This window comes from Cotesia glomerata, linkage group LG2 (assembly GCF_020080835.1).
Source record: "Cotesia glomerata isolate CgM1 linkage group LG2, MPM_Cglom_v2.3, whole genome shotgun sequence".
NCBI lineage: Eukaryota > Metazoa > Arthropoda > Insecta > Hymenoptera > Braconidae > Cotesia > Cotesia glomerata.
This window is the reverse complement of record NC_058159.1, coordinates 28,216,092-28,241,131: the sequence shown is the minus strand read 5'-3', so window position 1 is coordinate 28,241,131 and position 25,040 is coordinate 28,216,092. Positions and strand designations below refer to the sequence as shown.

The 25,040-nt window shown below is 27.1% G+C and overlaps 2 protein-coding genes and 1 non-coding gene across 3 annotated transcripts; all 3 read right to left on the bottom strand.

Moving 5' to 3' along the window:
- Window positions 1-248: 248 nt before the first annotated feature.
- On the bottom strand, window positions 249-15,463 carry LOC123259092 (IQ and ubiquitin-like domain-containing protein). The gene is made up of 6 exons (XM_044719359.1): window positions 15,084-15,463; window positions 5,035-5,375; window positions 4,923-4,964; window positions 3,062-3,439; window positions 2,534-2,941; window positions 249-708 (listed from the first exon to the last, which is right to left on the bottom strand). The coding sequence occupies exons 2-6, from the start codon at window positions 5,373-5,375 to the stop codon at window positions 249-251; spliced, it is 1,629 nt and encodes a 542-aa protein (XP_044575294.1). The 5' UTR covers window positions 15,084-15,463.
- Window positions 14,570-14,643, bottom strand: Trnai-aau. Its single transcript has one exon. It is a non-coding gene; the product is annotated as a tRNA-Ile (tRNA).
- On the bottom strand, window positions 15,459-25,035 carry LOC123259091 (IQ and ubiquitin-like domain-containing protein). Its single transcript, XM_044719358.1, has 4 exons — window positions 24,702-25,035; window positions 19,793-20,559; window positions 16,788-17,355; window positions 15,459-15,602 (listed from the first exon to the last, which is right to left on the bottom strand). Exons 1-4 carry the CDS (start codon window positions 24,944-24,946, stop codon window positions 15,494-15,496), a joined length of 1,689 nt encoding a protein of 562 aa, XP_044575293.1. The 5' UTR covers window positions 24,947-25,035; the 3' UTR covers window positions 15,459-15,493.
- Between the last annotated feature and the right edge of the window lie 5 nt (window positions 25,036-25,040).

Below are 25,040 nucleotides of genomic sequence, written 5' to 3'. Positions count from 1 at the left end.
TTACGGTCAAAACAGACCTGCGTACGCCTGTTTTAACCGTACTTATTCTCCGATACCGTCTTGTACGGTCAAAATAGACTCGATTTTGAGCGGCATATTAGACTTCAAAGAGTTGGGACATTTTACGGTCAAAACGGGACTCGAATTTTGACTCGGGAACTTTAATTTTGCAATTTTCTTATTACTATTCTACAGAAGACTATAGACAACAAAAATGACTCTTCACATCAATTAAAAATAATTAATGATTACTTGACTAAATAATTAAAGTACAATTTAGCTTGAAGATTTCTCAGCAAAAATTTCTGGACGAGACTCGTCTCGTAGAGGTCCCAAGGATTGGCCACTGCCTGATGAACCGCAGCTTCGCGCTTCGTCAGAAGGACCGAATTCCACGGGGACCATTCAACCTCCCGGCGAAAACGCAGCAGCCGTAATTGAAAGAGATCATCGAATTCGGAGATCCCGGATTTCCCGTGCCAGATGTAATTGACAAGCTGATGAAGCACCCGAGGGTCAATGTGAAAAGCCAGGCCGTCGAATAAGCCCATCTGAGCTTCGGATTTACGCAAATCCTTTAGCATCTGCTCGTACGGCTCGTAAAGTATCTTTGGGTTTTTGCTCGGGCGCATTGATATACAACTGCTACACGTCGGGACACTTGGTTCGTCTTCACTCGACTCAGTTATTGGTAATAATTTACCGCAACTGAAAATTATACGTAATCTTTTATTTAAATGTATTCAAAAAAAAATCTTTGGTATTTTTAATGAAAAAATATTAATTTGCTGCTCTACTAATTTTTTTTCATTACAAATATCTCTTAACTAGGCCGTATTACCCGTAAATAATTTACAGGGGTGCAGAGATTTCATTAAGAGATTTTCTATTTTTCATTGAAATGTAATTAATATTTGTACACTGATAGAAGGATTTGTTTATAGTTAAAAATATTTGTTAATATTTAACAAATCATTTATTAGAGACCACTTTTTAGTCCTTAACAAATATTTCTTAGTATTTAAAAAAATTTATTAATATTTAATAAATTAATATCAGATTTATTAAATACAAACAAATCATTTTAAATACTAAGAAATATTTGTTTAATACTAAAAAGTCGTCTCTAATAAACGATTTGTTAAATATTAACAAACATTTTTAACCATAAACAAATCTTTCTATCAGTGTAATTACTAGAATTATCTTTTTTTTCAACTTATACTTTATTTTACCTTATTCTAATTATTAATTTTTCAAAAAATGCATCAATTAAAATTTTTTAATACCAATTTTTTTTAAAACAACTATTAAAGTATCAAAATTTTTTATTTCTTAAATAATGCATTAATTAATCACTTAAAACTATCCATTGAATAAATAATGATCAATTACGTAAAATTTCTTGAATCATTAAAGAAAAAAAAATGAATTCAAATGATTTTTTAACGAATTAAGTATGTAATAATTATTGAAACTGAAAATGAGAGACGTCTGATAATTTTTATAGATATTTTAAGGAAGTTCGAGCGTAACTAATGAGTCAACATAATGTTGAAATTTTTTTTTAATTTTGGTCTTCCCAATATTCGTCAAAATTCTTTATTTTAATTTAAAATAATTTAAACAATTTAATAATTGATGATTTTTACTTATTTAATAAAGTAAAGTAATAGAATGACTTTCGTATTTATCACTTGCCGGAATAAATAAACAGATTTGGCAATAGCGCGCTTGATTATACCCATAACTGAGACGTGGATGAGTGTGTGAGTTAAACATTTCTCTCTCTGTAACTATATTTCTATCCTTTTATTTTTTCTCAGCTTTTGACGCGATGTTGTCAAATCTTTATTCGAATAAATAGCTGACGATAAAAGAGTTACAAACATAAAATTTGACTTTAAATATTTCAAAAATTATATCGGTAATGTATTATTATTAAATTGTTTTTGTATTTTGCAATAATCCAAGTTTCTTGTGTATAGTTTTTTATCCGTTAAAGTTGGGAGGTTAATATTGAAAAAAATAATTAAAGTCTCGAAAAAAGTTTATCCGCCATAAGAGCCCGTGTATAAGGAGATAAAATATGTGATTTTTAAAATTTAATATCTAAGTAACTAAACGGTGAATCTTTTTAAAATTTTGGGATTCAATAAATGACGTATTTATTTATACGTATACTTAATTTCAAAGCTCAAAATTGGAAATTATTTTTTACATTAGATTAGCTCGAACCTCCTTAACTAATAAATGATAGCAAGAAAAATTTATTTTAATAATTCCATTTTTAAAAACTTTTAAAAATTATAAATACAATTTTTTAAAAATAATTTTCTGGACTTAGTTTATTTTTATGAGACATCTGGTAATTTTTGTCCGCCAATTTCAGTATCATAATAATTAATAAAATCAAAAATAAATCATCAGAAAAATAAATTTTTTGCAACCGCGGTATCTTATTTATTGAATATTTAAAAAAAATTTTTAAATATCACAAAAAAATGATGTAAATTTTTAATAAAAAACTTACCGATGGCAAAAAGTCATAATATCTCTGTTGTGATATTCATAATGGCTTTCATCTTGACAATAGAGCGTGGTAAACTTTAAAAAGGCCAATTTGATTCGATTTTTCAAGTGACTCATCACAGAATAATCAAAATTCCTTCTGGTGAATTCAATCTCTTGATCCACGAGATACTCTAGCTCTCTGGCAGGTTGACACGTATGTCCGTAAATGAGCTGCTTGATGTTTTCGAGCGTGTCAATTCTTCCAGCAGCAACACTATTACCAACACTGGTTCTAACACTATCACCAGCAGCAGAACCATTTCCAGTAGTATCATCAACTTGCATCAATGCTAAGTACAAGGATCTGCACTTTCGTGCCCGTGCCACTCTCTGGGTTTCCACTTTTATCAATTTTCCATCTCGAGTCCTCCATACGTTATCATGAAGAATAACTGGCACATAGTATACATTCGTCTTCTACCTAAATAACCTACATTCTATTCTACTCTATTACTACAGAATACATGAAAAAAAAAGTACTCTTTACCTCCAGCACTCGAGCATAGCCAATTTATCCAGGAACTCAAGATTTCGTCGTTCTTTCAACTCCTCACGAACTTTAGACTTGGATAACTCGATAGAACGCAGCAGCTCTATCTCCTTCAGGAGGATCACGGACTTAGCAGCCATCAGGGAATTTCCGAAGAGCATACGATCAACCTGCTCGCTCTCCAGTACTCTCCATCGGTCCAACATGTTATGTAACATCTCAAAATCAGAGCGAGTACGTGGCGTTCGCCGCTCGACTATCTCAAACCGCTTATCTTCGTTCAATCTCACTAACTTATCTTTTACAGGAGGCTGCGTTCGAGTCAGAATCGCGAAACGTGCGAGAGATGATATCTCTATTCGTGTTCGACATGCTCTGCGAAATTTCAGTTGTGCTTCAGTCTTTGTCGGGTTAAATGTTTTTAAAAACTATTCAACAAATTATCTCTATTCTACATGAGCGCTTGAGAGTTTGTTACTGGGATTTGTGCAGGAATTCCTGCTATATTTACGTGAGCTTGTGTGAATATTAGTTTGTTATTTCAAAAATTATGTAGTTGATGTATACTGATATGAAATTTGACTAAATTTAAGAAAAAATTTTCTTAGAAATTTTATTGTATTGAATTTTTTACTGATATAAGCTCATCCCGATGTTACTCTCATCGAGACCTTTCATTTGAGTACCCACATCAATTTTTTACATATGTATATATATATTATATATATGTATATATGAAAAATATATCAAAATGCATGTGGGTACTCAAATTAAAGCTTTTGATGAGTGTAACATCAGGATCAGCTTACATTTTTAAAAATATCAATAATCAAGAAATGACCTTGTATCTTGTGAACTATTGACATTTTTAAAGATATAAGCTCACCCTGACATTATACTCATCAAGACCTTTCATTTGAGTACCCACATCAATTTTTCATATATTTATATATTTTATATATATATGTATATATGAAAAATATATCAAAATGCATGTGGGTACTCAAATGAAAGCTCTTGATGAGTGTAACATCGAGATGAGCTTATATCTTTAAAAATATCAATATTTAAAAAAGTACAGTGCAATTTAAGATAATTAAGAAATTACCTTGTATCTTCTGAAATATTGACATTTTTAAAGATATAAGCTTACCCCGACATTACACTCATCGAGACCTTTCATGTGAGTACCCACATCAATTTTTCATATATTTATATATTATATATATATAGATATATATGTATATATGAAAAATATATGAAAATGCATGTGGGTACTCAAATGAAAGCTCTTGATAAGTATAACATCAGGATGAGCTTATATCTTTAAAAACATCAATAGTTAAGAAAGTACAATTTAACATAATTAAGAAACGACCTTGTATCTTGAGAACTATTGACATTTTTAAAGATATAAGCTCATCTAGATGTCACACTCATCGAGACCTTTCATTTGAATACCCACATGCATTTTTCATATATTTATATATATTATATATATATGTATATATGAAAAATATATCAAAATGCATATGGGTACTCAAATAAAAGCGCTTGATGAGTGTAACATCGGGATGAGCTTATATCTTTAAAAACGTCAATAGTTAAAGAAGTACAGTGCAATTTAACAAAAATTATTATTTAATAAAGCAAAATTTTATTTATTTATTTATTTAAGAAAAAAAAATGTATCATTTGTTAAAAAAATTCCAAAGAATACTTATATGAGTTAAAGTATTGTGTAAAAAGAAATGAAATTACCAAATATTACTTTGAATTAATTGAAGTTAGTTAAGAAAATTTTTTGTTTAATTAAAAATAATGAAATTGTTCAGAATGACAGTACAAATTATATTACCGGAAAAATTTTTGAATTTTTACTGCACTCTCCTCTTCCAACCTGAAATGATTTATTTAAACTTAATTATTAGACTTGAAAAAAAAATAATAAATCAATAGTCGTTAATTACTTGGAAAATTTACGAGTGGAAAATAATTCTTTGGCTCTAAGACGATGAAGTTCGGTGGTCAATCGATTACGCGCAGCAGAAGAAGGCGTCAAAAGTTTGTCACTCAAATCCGGCAGAATAGAAGTTTGAATAGTTTTGTCGTAAAATGCAGAAGTGTATTTACAAGAAGTGAAACTTGGAGTCTGCGTAACGCGGTTCACGGTCAGGATATTTCTGAAACTACTGCGGTGGCGGGTTGACGCTTGAGTAGCCGCATCCAAGTATTCTTTTCCTGTTATTATGTTTTTCCATTTGCCCAATTTTTTATTCTCTTCATTATTTACTTCTTGTACGAGCACCATCTGTAATATCCAGTTCAATAACTTTTAAAGAATTAACTTTCTAAATTTAATATAAAATATTTTAAATGATTAATTTTTAAAAAAAATTTTTGTGAAGAAAACTGCGAAAGTATAATTAAAAAAAAAAAAACCTATAAGTTAAATAATTATGTATATTATTTATAATACAAATTATCATTAAATTTATTTTCAGGCTTAAAAGGTAGAATTATTCCTTATTATATTTTGTATTTAATTTTTTATTCGATAATGAGCAACTTAGTTAAGTTTTGTGAACTGACAAGAGTGTATTAATATAGAAGTAGTAAAAAGGAAGCAAAAAAAATATTTTGATAGTTAAGCACTCCTTTATGATTCCCATCATTAGTTATTCTATATTTATACTTGCATTTTTGTTAATTTAAAAATAAAAGTTCAAACAAATTAGAATAATTTTAGACAAAAAAAAACCAAACTTTTTTCATTAAATTTTAATTTTAAAAAGTTAGATTTTACATAGGAAAAAATTTACAATAAAAATCGATATTTATTTTTAAAATAACTCTGATTAAAGCAGCAAACTTTTACAGAATAATAATTATCATTAAAACTTTCACAATTTGAAAAAATTTTTTAACTTTCAATTTAATTGTAATTTACATACTTTTTCTCTATACTACACTATAATTTGCTTCCAATATATCGTTATCATTATTAATTATGCTATAAAATTACAAATTATGAAACTCCAAGCGGAACTTTTTACCTATTTCAATTGGCGAGATACCACAAATAAATATTGATTCTAGTGGCTATAAATACTCAATCTGAAAATTATAAAATTAAAATGAAATATTAACTGGTATTCAACGACCATATGTGAAAATTTATAAATTATTTTTTTTTATTCATGTTTAAAATATTATTATTCAATATAAAATAACTAAAAAGCTATGTATAAATAATTACAGCACTATGCCTTTGGTAATAAAAGACTCATTTATAATGAATGCACTAACTTACTGCTATCAAGAATGTCAAAGCCTGTACTCTGTAATTTTGCGATAAATAACAAAATATAGATGAAATTTATTAAAAAATAAAATTTCGTATTGCAGAATTAGTATAAGTTGACTGTATCTCGCTTCCCGGGCAAGTTTGAGTGAGAGCGCGCATGCGCAGTAGTCACTTGACGCGCATTGTTATAAAAAATTAATTATCTCTGAATCTGTACGAGATATTGAAAAACTATCTTAATAAAAAATGTTCTTTTTATAATAATGAAGATTTCTGTAAAAAAAAAAAATCATTTTTAAAGTCCCTATTGCCAAAAAGTCATTTTAAACAATTAAATTGTTAATAACTTTTGAGTGCATAAACTTACAAAAAAATCACTTGCAGATTCGTAATCTACTCATCAAAAAACATTAAGAACACTCATTAACCCTCATAAGACGCAAATTGCAAATCACATCCCTACACGGAAACAAGTTAACTATAATAAATAACAGTCGATTTATAATAAGTAATGATCAACTGCTAAAAATTACCGTTTCAAATAGTAAAATCGTGATTTTACTATTCACTATGTAATATTTACCATTTAAACGTTGTAATTTACTCTCTACATGGAAAAAAATATACTATTTCAAACAGTAATATTCGCTATGTGAATGTCTAAAATATTAAAGTATAATAATTAAGAATTCAGACTTTGATATTTATCATTTTGTTCCTAAAAAATGATCTTATGATATGTAAAAAGTATAAAATAAAGTTAGTAAATTTCTAATACAAGCAACGTTAATATTTACAAAGTAAAATGGTAAATTTTGAACGCAACGCTAAAAATCAAACTGTAATTATTGACTTGATTGGACTGTTAAAATGTATATTTTAAAAGTATAATTTTTACTGTTTCAAATGTTAAATTCTCCCCGAGTGAGATCCCCTTCTCTTTCATCTTAGTTCCCCTTCTCTTCATAATATCGACGATATATTGAAATGGCAATTTTTACGGTTTGAAACTGTAATTTTTAAAGATGAAAGAGTCGTTATTTACTATAGTGACAGCTACTAATCACTTATTTTGGATATTAAATTATAAATTGTGGCTTTTATACTTTCTACATTATGTTCTGTAATATTTATATTTTTGCCACCCCGATGTCCGCTTTACTGTTTGAAACTATAAAAACTAACCGGAATCCGAGTGAATATTATAGTTTAATTTTTTCCGTGTATACAGCGAGTGGACTAAATATCTAGTCGACTCTAGTATAAATAATATATATAAGTACGTCTACAAGCTATACCGGTGGTATAATAATTGCACGACTCATGATGCGAAGCATCAGAGAGTGCTTTACGACCAAAAAATTTTTTTCGCCTCATTTTAGCAACTATTTTTAGTATTATAGCCTTGTTAGTTCACGGAATCAAGATATTTTACATACTATTGTCGAGATAATTTAATGGAGATTAATTCCATACTTTTTAAAAATTGATTTACTGCAATAGAAACGGAAAAAAACATCAAAATAGGTCAAAAAATTTTCCTGTCCGTCATGTATGAAACCCCGGAAGCACTGTAACTTGTGAAAAAATCAATTATTTGAGTTAAATTTTTTTTTTTTAATTCTAATCGACGATTGTAGGTCACTGAATGCGAATAGTTAATTAATTCAGTGTCGTTTAATTACAATTAATAAAAAACGAAAACTACAAGACTGTATATCTATATATATCCATGTAAAATTAACATGGATGGTGATATATCTATATCTATAGATATTACCCTCGCGGTTTTTGAAATACCGTAAATTTTTGGTATTAATGCGTTTACTGTAAATTTACCGTTATAATTCTGAAATAATACGGTATTTCTGTGGTCTAAATGATCTGAGTTTGAATCCCGGTCTAGACTAAAAAAAATTATTAATAATAATAACAATCGAGAAATTAGTTTATCAACCTCTTGAAAATAATTCACGATAATTTATAATATTATAAAAAAATTTCAAGCTATTGAATGATAGTAGTAAAGCAGCATATTTTTGGTATTTTGCCGGTAATAGAAAGTAGGGATCTTCTTTTCCAGTTTTTTGCTGCAATAATGCCGCAGATATACAGTAAATATGCGGTATATTTACGGTTTAAATGCTGTAAATATACCGTAATTTTTCTATTGTATAGCCATAAATATTCTGAATTTATTTCGTAATTTTTTCATAATAATTCGACAAAAAAACTGGCTAAAATAACTGAAGTATTACGGTAAAATACAGCATTTATATCGTATAAATACCGAATCTTTACGGCATTTCCAAAACCGTGAGGGTATGTACATTTTATTTCACCAGGGGCGCTTGTGCAGTACCTTCCTACTACAGCTGTTTTTTCGGCAATTAATTTTGAACGACTTAAGTTTTTTTTTTTTTTTTTTTTTTTATATTTCATAATTAAATGAGCATTATGAGTCGTGCACTTTTGGATTTTCCAAACTTTTTTTTATTTTTAATCCACTCGGTATTCTTACTGCTAAAGTTTTAAAATATACGTAACCACTATCATCTCATCATAATTATACACTGGAATTGTCCACTTTTCACTGCTGTAGATACTTTAACATTAGCTCCAGTAGTGGTAGATGTAAAAGTATAAGTAGTTGAAGTATATAGCAGGTAATAGAACCGTAGGAGTAGAAGCAAGGATGTATCGTGGTTTTTATAAATCAAAATTTTACGAGATTGTATGTGCTTACATATACCCTCTAAGTTTTTTTAGCTTTAAATATGTTAAGAGACTGGGATATATATCACCGTCCTAATACTGTCCCAATTTGCCTTCCACTAAAGAGAATAAATTTACTACAATATAAAACGGTGGGCAAAAAACTTTACCTATCTCTATATCTATATCTATACTCGAATATAACAAAAAATTTCGGGAAATAAATTTGGTTGATAAATCTACCAGAGTTATTTACTGCGGCTATTTTACTTGCTAGAGTTATTACTTTTGTTGATGATAAATAAATTTTTAATTACTCAATGAACCCATTATTGGTCAACATCCGCTCAGTTATTAATTATAATTATTTGCATGTTATTACATACCCAATAATATATTTATTTTATTGGTATTCAACAGACTGAAATATTTATATTCAATTGAACGTATGATGATCAATAACTTTATAAATGTATGAATACGCATACCTGTGATATGTAATACGTTTATAGAATAATGGGAATAATAATAATAATCATAGTCATATTATTTATATCATTAATCATGATCATGGTAAATTTATTACTAATTAAATTAAATCAATTAATTGGTATTACGTATTACTGCTTATATCATATGCACATATATGTTATATAGATAGTTATCAGGATACTTTGTCTATCTATATACGACCTCCAATGACCTTTTCGATATAAACTTTTAAAAAGTGTCATTAAAATAATTTATTCTTTAATTAAATCGCTATTTTGTACTTTGCATCAAATTTTTACGGGCGTATTTTTGCTTTTAAGTAAAATAAATTATTTAGTCGAAGTGCAGTGAACGCGAGCGATCAATATCAAACGTCTGATACATTTAAACTTGTACTATTTAATTTGTAACTTTGTATTTTTATGATAAGAAACTTAATGGTAATTTTATTAGTTTTTAATCATTTAAATTAAATTGAATACTTAGAAAAATACGGTAGTTACAGACGAAGAAATCTATACTAATAAATGGAGAGCCGGTTTTTTTGTCCGGTTATACTGCGAAAACTACTGAACCGATCGGAATAATAATTATACCATTAGATGCAGCGTGTTTTGGAGAAGGTTTTAGTATATGATATGGTGGTGATTGATTATCCGGAACTTATATTTTTTTGACTTAGAAATAATGAATTTTTATTGTAACTAAATTTATTCTATTCGATTGTCATTTGTTTAAAATAAATTTTTTAATTCTATTGGTTATGTTTAAATACTGGGCAGATTTCTTCACTTATGAGACCTGCAATTTCTTTAATTGAAACTTTCAATGCTCATTACAAATTTTTTTTTTCATATCAATTATTATTCATTTTTGTAAGAAAAACACGGAAATGTTATAATGATTGCACATTGAAAGTTACAATGAATATTACCTAGAATAATTACATGGATAAAAGGTGGATGCCAATTCGATAGAATTGGAAATCTGTGCAAGTCAAAACAATACTCTAATTAAATTTCAAGTCTAGATCTAAAAATACAATTCTATAAAGCGCCCAGCGGAGCGGGCGAGTAATAGCTAGTATATAATATACATAAATATATGAAAGGTCTCGATGAATGTAACATCGGGATGAGCTTATATCTTTAAAAATGTCAATAGTTCTCAAGATACAAGGTCATGTCTTAATTATGTTAAATTGCATTGTATTTTCTTAACTATTGACATTTTTAAAGATACAAGCTCATTCCGATGTTACACTCATCAAGAGCTTTCATTTGAGTACCCACATGCAATTTCATATATTTTTCATATATACATATGTACACAGTAAAAAAATTTTCGTAAAATTTAACATAAAATTTTGTGTAGATGATTTTTTTACACAAAATTTATGTTAATTCTACACATACTGTTTGTATTGATAAAATCAAAAGTGTTAAAAGTAACACAAAAATATGTTAAAACTTTCATCGGCTGATTCTCGGATTTCTACACACTTAAATGTTATCCATAACACAAATAAAGTGTTGATTTTAACATTTTCTTTGTGTTACTCAGATCAGCTGTCAAATTTGTGAGTCTTATTAATAATTTAAATATATATTTAAATAGATTTTAATTTTTGAATAAAAAATAAATTGTTTCCCATAAATACAAAGTTAAAGAACTCAATAAAGTATTCAAAATTTTTAAATAGTGATTAATTAATTTTAACCAATAGTTGCTTTTTTACTACAAGTCAGTGGCAATAGATGATTATAGGATTAATGATGTATTGATTTCTAATTATTAATTATTAATAAACTCGTTAATTATATATTAATGGAAAATAATTTTTTTTTCACGCTGCATTTAAGTATTTCACGTAATGACACAAATCAAAATCCACCAAATTAAAATGACGTTGAGGCTATCACATTCACATGTCTAAATATCTTGTGTGGCATACGTGACTATGCTCGTACTCCCGAGATCCCGCGCAAAATAAAGCGGAGCGGCGTGATAATTTAACATATCTTTGTGTAAATTCAACATATTATTTGTATTACTATAGAAAACATCAACACAGCCTTTATATTGAATTGACATTTAAAAAGTGTTATTTATACTACTAACCGAGTGGGAGTATTCTTTAACATAAATTTTGTGTTGGTTGACCAATCCTAATATAAAATTGAAATGAAATGTATGTGGCATCAAACTATTCGTAACGTGATTGGTCGAATATATCATAAGCATGAAAATATATGCAAATGTTACAGTCAGGCGCGCGCTTGCGCGCGCAAATTCAAATTCTAGTAACATTAAAAAAGTGTAGTTTTACTTTGAATTAACACTTGAGTGTGTTAAAAAATGGATGGATTAATCAATACAAACAGTTTGTGTAGAATTAACATAAATTTTATGTAAAAAAATCATCTACACAAAATTTTATGTTAAATTTTACGAAAATTTTTTTACTGTGTAGGAATAGTTTCTATAACATTATAAAAACCATTCCTATAGCATTATAGGAACCATTCCTATCATATTATAGGAACCATTCTTATAATATTATGGAAACCATTTCCATAATATTATAATGATGATGCCTAATAATATTGAGATATTTATCATTACAACTCAAATTATTTGTGACTTCGATGACCACTTTGAAGCATTAGAAATTATTAGTAATTTCGATAATTTTACTTGCTTCCCAATAACGTCATTTGAAATTTTATTTATTTATTTATTTATTTAATAATTTTGACCCTAGAGCAAGTGCTCCCTAAGGGCCATACAATCAAATATATTTATAATGAGTACATTATATAATAATAATAATATTAATAAAATAATAATAATAATAATAATAATAATAATAATAATAATAATAATACATAAGTAAAATGGTAAGCAAACAACAAAAAGACTAAATGCAAAAATGATTAGCTTAAATTGTGGAAATATGTAAAATAAGTAATATTGTTCATATAAATAATAAAAGTTACATACCCAAAAAGTGGATTTGATAAATATTCAACGTATGTATTGTAAATAAATAATTTGTTTTAAAAATAAAAAGAAATTGTAAAAATAAACAATGAATTTCCATATTTATTTTGCTCCTCTAATTGTATAGTGAGAAAATATCCCTTTTATTAGAGAAACTTTAGAATTGCTACAATATTTTTCAATATTATCTAACACAATAATAACTGTATTGGAATAAACAATTTAAAATTAAGTACACACGTGAATAAAAATTATGAAAAAGAAATTTTTTCACTCTAGTGAAAGATCAATTTTTATTTACAAAAAAAAAATTTATTAGCAAAAAAATATATAATAATTACTTTATATTTTTGATGTGATTGCTTCATTATTATGAACATAAACATTTTTCTATTATTATGTGCGTCATTCCCATAATATCATAGGAACAATTCCTATAATATTATAGGAACCATTCCTATAATATTATAGGAATCATTCCTTTAATAACATAGGGATCATTCCTATAATATTATAGGAACTATTCCCATAATATATTGAAGTTATTCCATTATTGTATAGGAATGTTTCCAATAAATTATGGGTATGATTCCCATAATGAGCATAGGATTGATACCTATAATAATCATTTTATTATAGAAATCATTCCCATAATTTTTAAAAAAGTTCCTATAAATTCCTCTCCGTGTAGTAAATTATAATGGACTAAAAGAAAAAACATATAAATTAAAAAATTTAGAAAATCCAAATGTGTATTCCTTAAATTAAGCGCTCGTGTTATTTGTAAATTTTTCAAAATAGATGAAATATTAATTACAGAAAGAAAAAAAAATTGATTGAAAGTAAAAGTTTAATTCAACTCTTCATTTGAATTTTTCCGCGTGAATCGGAGAAAAAAAAATTCGAGACTACATTACCGACATTCAGTATTATGCTATAGTATGGATAAAGTTTATATAGTTAAACCTACCTTCAAGTTGTATTTAGAAAAAAAAATGGCTGCTAAAAGACAACATAATCTCTCTAGAGACCAACCAAAAAAATTTATTGTAATTATAATTGATAATAATTGATAATTATTTATTTACTCTTCAAGCTTAGCTTACAGTAAATTTAACAAATTAATTGACTTACAAATTATCAAAATTGACAATATAAAACTGTAATTTGTAAGCAACATATAGATTTTTAAAATTCGTTGTTTAGCCGCTTTGTATATCTGATGTTTTTATCTTTTGTTAATTTGTAAGTCAATTAATTTGTTAAATTTACTGTAAGCTAAGCTTGAAGAGTAAATAAATAATTATCAATTTATTGTAATTAGACGAAAAGTGTTGAAAGTTTAATCACTGTATCAAACATGCATACTTATATATATTATTATTATTATTATTTATATATATATATATATTTCTATTGCTATTCCTCATAAATACTAATAGGGATTATTGTATTACTGCCTACTTGTAAGCAGTCAGTCTTTGTTGAGCTATTAAGTTGTTAACATGTATAATATTTTCTCCTTATTAATAAATTGTATTTGAAACTATTTGCCAATTATTTACACATTTATTATTGTATTATTCCTATAAACAATCAACAAAAAGGTTACAAGCTACAGTTTTGTATTCCTTGTGATCGTAAATAAATAATGAATTAATTAAAAAAAAAAAAAAAGTAAAAATAAATTTTTATTAAAGTTATAGTATTTACCCCGACAGTAATTTGCAAAAATAAATAATACGAGCGCTTAAAAACCACTTTTTTATGTAATTATGCAAAAATAGTAATTAAAAAAAATTTTTAAATGATCAGTGATTATTTATGTACTTTCTGTAGCATTTATATCCATATTATGTCTATCAAATACAAATTATTGTGACGAAACACGGGATCTTGATTTTTAGGCGAAAAAAAAAAATTTTTTTTCCTACTTATTAATATACGTAATTATGAAGAACTTTTTTAAAAAATAAAGAAAAAAAAACTGGCCCATGGGGGGATCGAACCCGCGACCTTCGCGTTATTAGCACGACGCTCTAACCATCTGAGCTAATGGGCCCTGAGAAATTGAGATTTATTTGTCTTATTTAATTCTAAGATAACAGAGAATACATGAAGTTTCAATATTTTATAAAAAAAAAAATCACTTTTTAGATTTCATAGAAATGTAACTATTAAATTTGCTCTTTATGATGTAATTTTTGAAAAATTTTTCTATTTTCTAATTTAACTTGTCGGGCTCGTTAAAAAAATACCATTAGTTCAAAAGTTTATAAATGTAATATGTATTTTAAAAAAAGACTCAAATAATGGATATTTTTAAAAGAAATAAAATATTTAAAAAATGAATATGAAATGATTATGCTAATGAATTAATACTTAATTATAATCGAAACGAGAAAGTGTAATGTAATTAGATAATCCCGAGACTAAAATAAAATAAAACTTGGCTCGAGATAAATCTTTAATATCGTAACGAAAATAGGTCACAAGAATTACCTCAGAACAACGAATCCCGGGTAGTAAAGTGAAGAAACTCAGTGGTGAAACAATGATTATTATGAGCGAAACAACGAATAAGATAACCAGCTTGTAAATTAGCTCCAAAAACTGATTAAAATCTGACACTGGTAAACGCTAAATTCCATAAGAGCTCTCTGGTATTATTATTTCTGTTTAAGTTACAGACTCGTACAAAGTCCAGAAATTACTGTGTGGTTTTCTCAGAAATTAGCTCTGAACATTTCAATTGTATCGGCAGCTGCATGGGAATTCTTGTTGCTGTCGAGATTGTTTGGTCGATCATTATTACATATGCGCGAGTCGTATTAGTAGAAAGTCATGTTTGTTGTAAATAACAATGATATACTTTTTAACTATATTATTGTTATTAATACAATATTTTATTATTAGCAAACTGATTCAACATTATCTTCAGCTTCAGCTTCAGCAACCTCAGATTTTTCGCAGCCGATTCCCAGCGAAGTTTTCAATTTTCTTTCCAGCTTCATTAGATTGCTAGCATGGAAAAGAAATAAAGTAAACCTGATCATTATTTTTTTAAACTTTATACAGAAAAAACTAAATAATAAAATTATGATACTGAAATTGAGAAACATCTGATCATTTTTATATATTTTTTAACTAATATATTTTACCAAGAAAAATTATGAAAATTCAGTTAGCCGGCATCTAAAAATTTTTAGAATTTTTTTTATTGAAAATGTTATTGTAAAAAAAAAATTAAAAAAAATTTTCATTTGTAAAAAAAAATTGAAAAACTATAAGTGCAATTTTTTAAAAATATTATTTAGTTTTAATTTAATACAAAAAAAAATTAAAAACGTCGGCTAGAGTAAATGTACCAGTAGTTGACCGAATAAGGATTTTTGGCATTTCAATTGATCGTAATTTAATTATTTTATGTTAAAAAAAATAATTCAAAGTTTATTTAAACTCTAAATATTTAAATTTTTGATATCTGATGTTATTTATTTGAATTATTAATAAAATTACATATAAATTCACATTTAAATGCAGGTAAGATAAAAACACCAGTAGTTGACCGGTTTGATCCAGTAAATTGACCGTAATGTTCCAGATTATCAAACATTGGTTATTTAGTAAGCTTTAATTAGTTTTTTATGGTTAATGTATAATGTTTTTATATTTATTTAATTAAATTAGATTTGTATTTTTAGTAAACAAAATTCGTTTAGTTTAGAACAAAACTAATAATAATAATAAAAACGTAACAGATTAGTAAATTAAACTTAGATACAATAATGACAAGAGCAAAACATTTTTTTGAGGTGCACATATGCAATTATTTTAAATAATAACTATTATTTAAAATAAACCATTAATTACTGTAAATTTATGTTTATATTTCAAATATCAACAAAAAATTCATATTTAAACTAATTAATTAAAAATTAATTAATAATAAAAAATTTTTAAAATTGTCAGAAATTAAAATCATGATTTTACTGTTTGAAATATTATTTATATAAATTTACTATAAATAAATTTTTATTTATGATCGTTAAGTTTTTTCCGTGTAGTCAAAAGTCAAAATAGTTTGAGCGATGGGTAATTAAATAATTATTTATTTAAATAAAAACTGAAACTTATAACCCGAGTTATAAAGCAGGCAAGTAGATAAATATTGGAATAAAGAAGAAAAGTTTGGATAAAACTTACTTAAAATGACTCCTGGCAGTCTGGTGGATTAAATAAATTTTATAAAGCAATTGCTTTGAGTACACGGAACAGAGATCTGTGATATAATAATGAGCTTTGCTCTCTTCCTCGGTTAGCAGAATACAATTCCAAGGAGCCCATTCCCGATCTACGTGGAACCTGACAAGCCTCAAGCGATAAATATCATCGACCTCGCTGACTATTGAGCGTCCGTGCCATATATTTTTAACCAAATGATACATTTCTGGCTCTTGAATAACATACAGGAGCGTTGAGACACACTTTTTACTGAGCTCATCCGCGCGTATGTCATTTAATAGATAGCTGTAAGGGTCGTAGTCTATTTTTTTGACGGTCTGTTGATAGAGCCACGTGCAGCTGATGCATTTAGATAATTTTTTAGCTTTTAAGTCAACTGTTATTTTTTTTCGAGGCATTAATTTCATACAACTACGACACAGCAACTTGTTCTTGTCCTTATCTACCGGCCCGACTAATTCCTCTTCGTCTTTACTCTTCGAGCAGCAATTATGAGAATGTCGGGCGAAGGATAAAAATCCAACTGAAAGTTCATTTTTATTTTATTAATTAGGAGTATCATTAGTTGAACGCGAAGCAGATGAATTTTAGTTTAATTTTATTGTCGCTGTTATTCATGACACATAATTTGTAATTTTTTATGGGTCGCATCCACAGAAAGTTTTTATTTTACCTATTTGTCGCTGACATTTTAAAAACCTACGTCTTTAAAATACATTTTAAAGTCTGAAAATTTGATGTCATTTTTTAAGTTCTGAAAGCTTTACGTCTGATAAAACTTTTCTTTCTATTCCACTAATTACTTTAATGATGATAAAATTTAGGATGTAAAAAACTACTCGAGAAAAAATTTTTTTTGAAAAAAATGCCATTTTTTTCCAAAAAAAATTAATTTGTTGGAAATTTCAAACAATTTTATTTCTTAAATGAAAAAATTAATATTTTTCTCACAGTAACCCAAACGGCACAAATTTTTGTTTGTTAATGTTTTGTTGAATTTAAGTTGACGATTATTAATTTTTTAACTTCTTATCAAGTAAAATCTACCTAAAAGTCAACATTTTTTTTTTGTGACGCTTGGGAACTTTCTTGTTGAAAAAAATTTTTCTAAACGTGAAAAAAAAAGAATTTTAGATAGAAAAATGGATCATTTTTATCTAAAATTGTTTTTATAAAAAAAGTTTTTATTTCTTTAGCTAAGAAATAAAATTGTATAAAATTTCCAAAAAATTAATTTCTTATCACAAAAATGCTCACTTTTTTTTAAGAGAAATTTTTTCTCTCAGTGTAAATCATAAAGACTAATAACATCATTAACTATCTATTATAATTATTATTATTATTATTATAAGTAACAATCACAAAATTAATTATTAAATATTTAATGGAAAATGTAACGGATACAAACCTACACGGAAAAAAGTAAACTGTAATAAATAACAGTCGATTTATAATAAGTAATGATCAACTGCTAAAAATTACCATTTCAAACAGTAAAATCGTGATTTTACTATTCACTTTATAATATTTACCATTTAAACGCTACAATTCACTATTTACATGGAAGAAAATACTATTTCAAACAGTAATATTCGCTATGTGAATGTCTAAAATGTTAAAGTATAATAATTAAGAATTCAGACTTTGATATTTATCATTTCGTACCTAAAAAATGATCTTATGATATGTAAAAAGTATAAAATAAAGTTAGTAAATTTCTAACACAAGCAATGTCAATATTTACAAAGTAAAATGGTAAATTTTAAACGCAACGCTAAAAATCAAACTGTAATTATTGACTTGCTTAGACTGGTAAAATGTATATTTTAAAAGTATAATTTTTACTGTTTCAAATGGTAAATTTTCCCAGAGTGAGACCCCCTTCTCTTTCATCTGAGTTCCCCTTCTCCTCATAATATCGACTATATATTGAAATGGCAATTTTTACTGTTTGAAACTGTAATTTTTAAAGATGAAAGAGTCGTTATTTACTATAGTGACAGCTACTAATCACTTATTTTGGATATTAAATTATAAATTGTGGCTTTTATACTTTCTACATTAAGTTCTGTAATATTTATATTTTTGCCACCCCGATGTCCGCTTTACTGTTTAAAACTATAAAAATTAACCAGAATCCAGTAAATAATTAAAAAAAATTTAATCTTAATTTGAGAAGAAAACTTCTTAAACCAAGAAATTTTTCTTGGTTTAAGTAAATTTTACTTAATTCAAGAATTTTTGGTCTTGATTCAAGACAATGAAACTCTTGAAAATTATTTTCTTGGTTCAAGAATTTTTCTTTTGACTCGTTAATTTTTTTTTTTTTTTCAGTTTCTAGAACCAAAAAATCACCCTAAGCTTCTCTAACAAAATAACATAAAAAATTGACAATGACAAAAAAATATCTAAAATTGTAAAAAGGCTCACTGAAAAAAAAAATTAACTTGATTCGAGAGAAAAATTCTTGAAGCAAGAAAATAATTTTGAAGAGGGAAATTGTCTTGAATGAAGACGAAAAACTCTTGAATCAAGTAAAATTTCCTTAAATCAAGAAAAATTTATTTAGTTCAATAATTTTTCTACTCAAATCAAGAAAATTAGGTTCTTCAAAATTATATACTTGATTCAAGAAGATTTTTTTTCTGTGCACAAATTAACATAAAAAAATTTTTAATCATACCAAATTTAACTAAAAAAAGTTTCTTTTATAAAATAAAAAATTTCCACAAAATTTTCCTTATTCTTTTAGTTATTTAAATGATAAAACTACCGCTAAAAAAATATCAAACCCTAAAGCTTTGAATAAAAAATAAAACATAATTGTTACGCTTTCTAACACCGCGAATTAATCATAATTGAAAAATTATATTATTAATGTGGATGAATTATTACTTGATCGTATTGCCTTATTCATATATAACATATTTAACTACAGCATAAAAAAGTACTAAAAAAAAAATTACTTAATATTCTTTTGTTAAAATAATCAAGCCCAGAAGCAAGTCCGCGGGACAGCAATAAAAGTTTCTGTTGAATCAAACTTTGAAGATCTAACGCAGGGTAACAATTGTGGGAACTGAGAGCGCACTTGAGATGAATAAACATTTCGATTCGTTTCTCAATGGAGCAATTGCTCTCGTTGGCTAGTAGGTCATAGAGATTCTTGAGCTCACGAGCTCTCTGGGTCCTCAGAGTTATCATTTCAATGAGCTTGCCGTTGTATCCAGTCCATCTGACTGGTTTACTGTGAAATGTCAACAACTCTGTGAGCCGGGTACTTGCACGCTTCTCTCTAATAATACGTCGATGCTTTTCCAAGTTTCTCAGCATCTCTGTTATTTTTTCCAGCATCGAGAGATTTTCTGCAATCACTGCTCCTCGGAAAAAACAACTTCGGATCCGCTTCTGATGATGCTGTCGCCATAATTCAATCAGCGCGTAAATTTTGTCGAAGTCTGAGCGACTTTGCGGGTATGTTTGCCGGATTATCGAGTGCCTAATGCGTTCCTGGCGAAGTTCTTCTTGCCCTTTTGCGTGATTCGAACATTCTTCGTTCAAACGACGGTATTCAGCAGCGCAAAGCCGGATTTTCTTCAGAGTTCTCCAGGATCGATAACTGCGCTGGATCGTTAGCGCTTTTTTGTTCAAGCGAGCTTCTTTTTCTTCAGCGGTTTCGTAGGAACCGGAGGTCAAATATTTGTCTCCTTCAATTGATATATAACAGTCTTTTCTGTGGGAATAATTATGATTAATTTAACTCGAGTAATTTATTAATTTTTTTTTTTGAGAAGAATTTTATAAGATTTGTAAGCGGTTGAAAATTGATTTAAGATAAAGTTTTAAAAGATAATTACACTCTAGTCGAGTGTTAAATTGTTGTAATGATTTTTATCTGAAAATTTATCTCACGGACAAATATATTTTTTAAACTACTTGGAAAAAAAGTTATAAAATCTAGAGCTGTTGAAAACATTTTAAAGATAAAAGTTTCTGCTGACAGATAAGAAAAGCTTACTCTAACTCTACCACTGTTTTTGCTGGGAATTTTTGTAAGGCTCTTGGTTATTTTTTACTTAATAAATGTCAACATATTGACCTAGAATAATTACAATAAATATTTTTTAAAATATGATAAATTGAATACTACACAGTAAAAAAATTTTCGTAAAATTTAACATAAAATTTTGTGTAGATGATTTTTTTACACAAAATTTATGTTAATTCTTTACATACTGTATGTATTGATAAAATCAACATAATTCTGTGTTAAAAGTAACACAAAAATATGTTAAAACTTTCATCGGCTGATTCTCGGATTTCTACACACTTAAATGTTATCCATAACACAAATAAAGTGTTGATTTTAACATTTTCTTTGTGTTACTCAGATCAGCTGTCAAATTACTGAGTTTTATTAATAATTTAAATATATATTTAAATAGATTTTAATTTCTGAATAAAAAAAAAATTGTTTCCCATAAATACAAAGTTAAAGAACTCAATAAAGTATTCAAAATTTTTAAATAGTGATTAATTAATTTTAACCAATAGTTGCTTTTTTACTACAAGTCAGTGGCAATAGATGATTATAGGATTAATGATGTATTGATTTCTAATTATTAATTATTAATGAACTCGTTAATTATATATTAATGGAAAATAATTTTTTTTTCACGCTGCATTTAAGTATTTCACGTAATGACACAAATCAAAATCCACCAAATTAAAATGACGTTGAGGCTATCACATTCACATGTCTAAATATCTTGTGTAGCATACGTGACTATGCTCGTACTCCCGAGATCCCGCGCAAAATAAAGCGGAGCGGCGTCATAATTTAACATATCTTTGTGTAAATTCAACATATTATTTGTATTACTATAGAAAACATCAACACAGCCTTTATATTGAATTGACATTTAAAAAGTGTTATTTATACTACTAACCGACTGGGAGTATTCTTTAACATAAATTTTGTGTTGGTTGACCAATAACATTAAAAAAGTGTAGTTTTACTTTGAATTAACACTTGAGTGTGTTAAAAAATGGATGGATTGATCAATACAAACAGTTTGTGTAGAATTAACATAAATTTTATGTAAAAAAATCATCTACACAAAATTTTATGTTAAGTTTTACGAAAATTTTTTTACTGTGTAGTGAGAAAAAAAATTTTTAACTTCCCGCTAAAAAAATTGAAAATTTTCAAAAATCGGGAAGTTATTGGTTTTACCCCGTTTTTCGAAAATCGAGTTTTCATCAGATCTCGACGTTTTGAGGTCCTAGGAAGCTTTCCTGACTATTCCCGCGAGGGTGTCACTATGTCTGTATGTATGTGTGTGTGTGTGTGTGTGTGTGTGTGTGTAAGTATGTAAACCTCTTATAACTTTCGAACGGTTGAACCGATTTCATCGCGGTTGGTGCCATTCAAAAGGGCTTCGCCAAATTTAGATTTCCTGTTAATTTGAAATGATTCGGACCGATATATTTTGAGAAATTTGGAGAAATCTAAAAAAAAGTAGGAAAAAAAATTTTTTCTGAAGTGGTTTTTTTGGGATAACTTTTAAACGGCTCAACCGATCGATTCCAAAAACTAATCAGCTCTCAACCTTAAAAACCACGTCGATCACCGCCAATCCGGTCAAAATCGGTTGATTCGTTCGAGAGATATCGTGAACGAAAAAAAACCGAAAAAGTGTTTTGTCAGAGTTACTCCAAAATTTATAGTTTGACCAATTGAAACTTAGAAATTATTTATAAGGCTTAAAAAACTACGTAGAATGCCGCCAACCGCGTAAAAATCGGTTCATTCATTCAAAAGTTATTGCGGTATGAACATTCAAAAAATAGTGTTCTATGAAACTTCTATCAGACTTTTGAGCTCAAAGAGCTCAAAAGCATAGAAAAGGTATCTTTTTGAGCTCGGAGAGCTTAAAACAACACACAGATTGTACTTTTGAGCTCGAAGAGCTCAAAAAAACGGCCAGGTATTAACGGAATCAGCGGGAAGTTGCAGGGATGGCCTTTAGGGTCAACCGTTTTCCTAATTTTTTTTTTTTAAATTGACATTTTTGTGATGAAAAACTAATTTATTAAAAATTTTTTATTTCTTAAGTAGGTACTGTGCAAAATTACTTTCTTCAATTTTTGAATATGCGTACTTCGAAGTGTCCTTTTTATACGAATAAATTTTTTTTAATAGTCCTTGCGGTGGTAATTTTCGAAATATTAGCAATTAAAAATCGTACATCTAACATGTATTCCCTATCCTGACCGTAGTTAGAGTGAACATTTTATTGAATAACAACCATACTTTTCTTAGAATTTTTTTAAAAAACTGAGAATATTTAATTGAAGTTATAACAAGTATTTTTCATCAAAAATAACGTAAACGAGCGGTATTCATTTTTTTATAAAAAATGTTTGAAGTTGGCGACTATTGATATTTTACGTGAGTGGAAGTAAGTGAGCGATAGTCTGTAAAGAGAGACAGCACTAGTGCGTGAGAAAGAAACCAATAGCCGTAACCTATTGGTGTCTTTATTTGCCGCAGTACCTCCTTAACTGAAGAAGTGAAAAATTTTTGGTAAATATTTATGAATTGGGTAAGATAAAAGACCCAGTTATTGACACTGGCCTAGTTAATTGACACTTGCAATTTTATTCTAACTAAAAAAATAAAATGTTTTCAAAAAATCAATTATCTTAAAATTTATAATTCAAAAATTATATTTATTAATTTATTACAGTCGATTTGTTTTGATTAATTAAAATAAAATTGAAAGTGTCAATAATTAGGCCAGTGTCAATAACTGGGCCTTTTACCTTAATTTTTATTTTTATTTTTTGAACGAAATTTCGATTTGATTTTATTTATATTTTTTTTTTTTTGAAAATACATAAAAAAAATAAACAATTAAAAAAAAATTGATTATCACAATTTTAACAAATTTTCAAAAAAATTTATAAATTTTTTAGAAAATTATGATATTTAATTTTTTTTTTAATTGTTCGTTTTTTTATGTACTTTTCAAAAAAAAAAAATATATCAAAAAAAGATAAAATAGAAATTTTATCCAAAAATATGAGAGCCAAAATTTTTTCCAACTTTGAAATGTAAAAAAGCTATCGAAATCTTTATATAATAATAAAGTTAGCGGACATTTTTGATTTTTTTATTTCACTTAATTAATTGATTTATAACTAAAAAATATTTTTAAAAAATTGCACTTATAGTTTTTGAAGTTTTACAAATGAAAAAAAATTTTTTTTATTTTTTTATAATAATTCTTTAATAATAAAAATCATAAAAATTTTTAGATGTCGGCTAACTTTATTTCAATAATCTTCATTTTTTTTTCATGACATTTGTTATCATAAATTCGCCGTAAAAAAAAGCAGAATAAAAAAAAAAAGTTAACAATTTTTAATTTTTACCTAAATATGGCCAAAAATAAGTTTGATCTCACTTGTAAATAATTACCTTATTTTTAACAATAAAATTATTGAGATAAATTTTTATTTCTTCAGCAAAAAAAAATTGTTTTAAATTTTCAACAAATTTTTTTCTTATTTCAAAATTATTAATTTTTTTTTTCAAAATAAATTTTTTCTCTCTATATTTAAACTAATTCAACAAATATAAATCAACAAAGTTATTATGAAAGTTACTAAGTTCAAAATTGTATCCCTAATTTCTGTAAACTCAAATTATAATTACAATTTCACTAATTTAATTTCCTATAAATTAAGTTATAATTAAAGGCTGAAATTGAATGAATAATTTAAATAAAATGACGTGTATAAATATGTTTATAAAGGCGTCGAGAAATTCAGAATTATTATTAAACTGGTAGCACCAAGTTAACTTATCGAACAATGAGCAATAAATTAAACCTCCACATCTGCGTAGCTCTGTTAATACAAGTTTGAAATGCATCATCTTTGGTATTAATACACTGCACCTCTCTGCTGCAGAAATTCTCAACATTGTTCACGTTTAATGGTCCTGTTTGCGATGCTGCATTGTGATATATCACACCTGTGGCTCGGTGCTTCCAGCCACCGAGATAGGGTTTATTTATTCTTTGATCACCTACTCGCGTTAATGAATCCATTGTCTTGAGTTATTATCACGCAAATATTAACATTAACCACCAAAAATCTTCCCAAAAATAAAAAATTAATTTAGAGATTTAATATTAAATTTAA